This window comes from Gadus macrocephalus, chromosome 23, assembly GCF_031168955.1.
Source record: "Gadus macrocephalus chromosome 23, ASM3116895v1".
In the NCBI taxonomy this organism is placed as follows: domain Eukaryota; kingdom Metazoa; phylum Chordata; class Actinopteri; order Gadiformes; family Gadidae; genus Gadus; species Gadus macrocephalus.
Window position 1 is genome coordinate 11,436,218 of NC_082404.1, and position 3,140 is coordinate 11,439,357.

At 48.8% G+C, this 3,140-nt stretch overlaps 1 protein-coding gene across 1 annotated transcript in view; it reads right to left on the reverse strand.

The window, feature by feature from the left end:
• Nucleotides 1-3,140, reverse strand: part of LOC132452937 (cilia- and flagella-associated protein 44) — an 18,311-nt gene that overhangs the window by 7,395 nt on the left and 7,776 nt on the right. The window contains 7 exon segments of the mRNA XM_060045772.1: nt 26-147; nt 149-268; nt 620-797; nt 1,112-1,268; nt 1,699-1,786; nt 1,789-1,909; nt 3,016-3,134. Of these exon segments, the coding sequence (XP_059901755.1) occupies nt 26-147; nt 149-268; nt 620-797; nt 1,112-1,268; nt 1,699-1,786; nt 1,789-1,909; nt 3,016-3,134 (905 nt within the window).

Genomic DNA, 3,140 nt, shown 5'->3' on the forward strand with positions numbered 1-3,140 from the left:
AGACGTTAGCGGTTCCCCCACTCACCCGTCAGCTCGCAGGGCTGCGTAGCGCTCCAGGGTGGCGCGGCTGTACTGCAGCCGTCTCTCCGGCACCTCCTCCGGGCGCAGGACCAGCGGGGCCGGCGCGGGGAGGACCAGGTGCGGCGGGCAGCTGCTGCCCGACCCGCTGTAGCCGCCGGGAACAGCGGCGCTGTCGGGACACCAGGCGCACCTTGGCCTCCTGCAGAGCCGCGACGCGAGCGTTCATCTCCGTCTTCTTGGCGTAGACCTGGGAGGGAAGATGGGTGGAGGGGATGAAAATGCATAGAACTGAGTTTCTTGTGTTGTCATTGCACAGCACCGGGAAACGGAGTAATAGGAGGAATAAGGCAGGGCGATATTGTAAAAAAAATGTTTTTTAGAATAATTGATGATAAATCCTATTATTGGTTGAAATGTTCAGTCTGCCAGCACGGACTGCAAATTAAGGTCACCTATTTGCAGCTGTAGTCTTGCTAACTAGAATCTGATTCACAGTAAAGATTGATTTAGCATTGTGTATAGAAGAGGTGAGTCCTAGTACTGATCATAGAACTGAATGAGCCAACAAGGTGCAACAGTAAGATGCTCCTGTTGCTACCTGGCCTTCCAGCGTCACCAGATCGGCCCTCTTCTTATCGGCGCTGGTCCTCAGGTGCTCCGGCACGCTGTAGTCCTTGTCCGTCTTCAGTTTGAAGTCTCCCATGTTCTCTATGGCCTGCTGGATGGCCAGCACGTCGGCAGGGTCCTCGCAGTTCTCATCCGGCTTGGCGGCATAACTGAAATTGAGATATGATAAAAAAAGGGACCGTTTCAAACAACATAACTCAGGGAATCTCATTCATTTCTTCGTCCCAACATTACTGTATCATTTGATCTTTAAGGGAATCTTTAATAAGATTGACCTTAAAGGGGAACCGTCCCCCTAAGCTAGTTGATTCTATAAGAGAGTAACTGCCAGCGACGTCAATTACATTACCACGAGGAGAAAAAGGAATAAAGGTCATTGGCTTCTTTTGCCCAGGACTTTTTTTTCTTCCCCTTCTAACGCGAGCAGCCGATATGGGTGTGGCGGTCACGATGCAAAGCTCACAGTTCGGCCCACTTCTTCTTCCAGGTGTCGATCTGCGCCTGGGCTCGCTCAGCCTTCTCGGCCGCACGCTGGAGCCTCTCTGCCTGCATGCCGGCCACCTTGGGGCCCCCAGGCGTCCCCGTTGAGAGGTGGGAGGCGTGCTGTCTCTCCCCGGCCGCTGTCAGGACACAAACCCACTCTGCATTATTCCATGCACTGACATTTTTTCCAGAGGTTGATAGTTGAACGATTATTTTACTTACATAAGCATGTTAGACGTCGTAAATGATGAGTCTAGCATATAATAGTATGAGTTAAAGTAGATGTCTCCATTTTTCTTAGAACAGCAGGATACCTATTTGTACCTTATTTGAGATTTGAAAATTTTCTATTTGAACATTTTCTATTTTCTTAAGCTGACATTTCAAAGGTCTCAGTTACAAAGTGTTTCTTTGGAGAGAAATGCTTAGTAAATGCACCACGTTTTCAAACTCAAAAATAATCGTTTGAATAATCGTGATCTAATATTGACCAGAATAATGGTGATTATGATTTTTTCCCTCATCGAGCAGCCCTAGATAAAAGATCTATATATATATCTATGTCACCGTCTTTCCTGCCGCCGTCTTTCCCGGCTCCATCCTGGACCCCCGGCGGCCCTGCGTGCCGGGCTGTCCCGGGCCGTCCCTGGCCCCCCCGGCGCCAGAGGCCCCGTGCCCTCTGACCTCAACCTGGGCCGGCAGGCGGTATGTGCTGACACGGTCCTCGCTGTCCACGGCTGACACCGTTATGGTGTCCCACGACACCGCGTCCCGGAACCTGCCGGGGTGGCGGTGCAGAGAAGGGAGGAAGTTAACAGGAACACCATAAGTTAACAAGAGCACCATTACGAAATCATTAAAATCATTACTAGACCATGAGATAACTGTTAATTCAATGTTTATTACTGTGTGAACTTATGTTCATTAATGGTTAAATAACGCACCCGTCTTGTAAAGTGTGCATTCATTCACTTCATAAATTAGGAATTTTAGGTTTGCTGTCCTATAAAATGTGTGTGGGGTATAGAGTTGTGTGTTGTGTATGTGTGTGATAATAGAGGTGTGTTATGTGTATTTGTGCGTGATAATAGAGTTGTGTGTTTTGCACGTGTGTGTAATTCTAGAGTTGTGTGTTGTGTATGTGTGTGATAATAGAGGTGTGTTATGTGTATTTGTGCGTGATTATAGAGTAGTGTGCTGTGTATGTGTGTGTGACTGTAGAGTTGTGTGCTGTGTGTGTGTGTGTGTGTGTGTGTGTGACTATAGAGTTGTGTGCTGTGTGTGTGTGTGTGTGTGTGTGTGTGACTATAGAGTTGTGTGCTGTGTGTGTGTGTGTGTGTGTGTGTGTGACTATAGAGTTGTGTGCTGTGTGTGTGTGTGTGTGTGTGTGTGTGACTATAGAGTTGTGTGCTGTGTGTGTGTGTGTGTGTGTGACTGTAGAGTTGTGTGCTGTGTGTGTGTGTGTGTATGTGTGTGTGACTGTAGAGTTGTGTGCTGTGTGTGTGTGTGTGTGTGTGTGTGTGTGTGTGACTATAGAGTTGTGTGCTGTGTGTGTGTGTGTGTGTGTGTGTGTGATTATAGAGTTGTGGATTGTGTATGTGTGTGTGACTGTAGAGTTGTGTGCTGTGTATGTGTGTGTGACTGTAGAGTAGTGTGCTGTGTATGTGTGTGTGACTGTAGAGTTGTGTGCTGTGTGTGTGTGTGTGTGTGTGTGTGTGACTATAGAGTTGTGTGCTGTGTGTGTGTGTGTGTGTGTGTGTGACTATAGAGTTGTGTGCTGTGTGTGTGTGTGTGTGTGTGTGTGTGACTATAGAGTTGTGTGCTGTGTGTGTGTGTGTGTGTGTGTGTGTGACTATAGAGTTGTTTGCTGTGTGTGTGGGTCACCGTTGCTGCAGTTTCTCCAGGGCGATGGTGTTGCGCTCCTGCTCCCAGGCCAGCTCTCTCCTGGTGGCCGCCACCCGCTCCTCCGTCTCCCTCGCCATCGCATCGCGCATCTGCCTCTCCTCAAA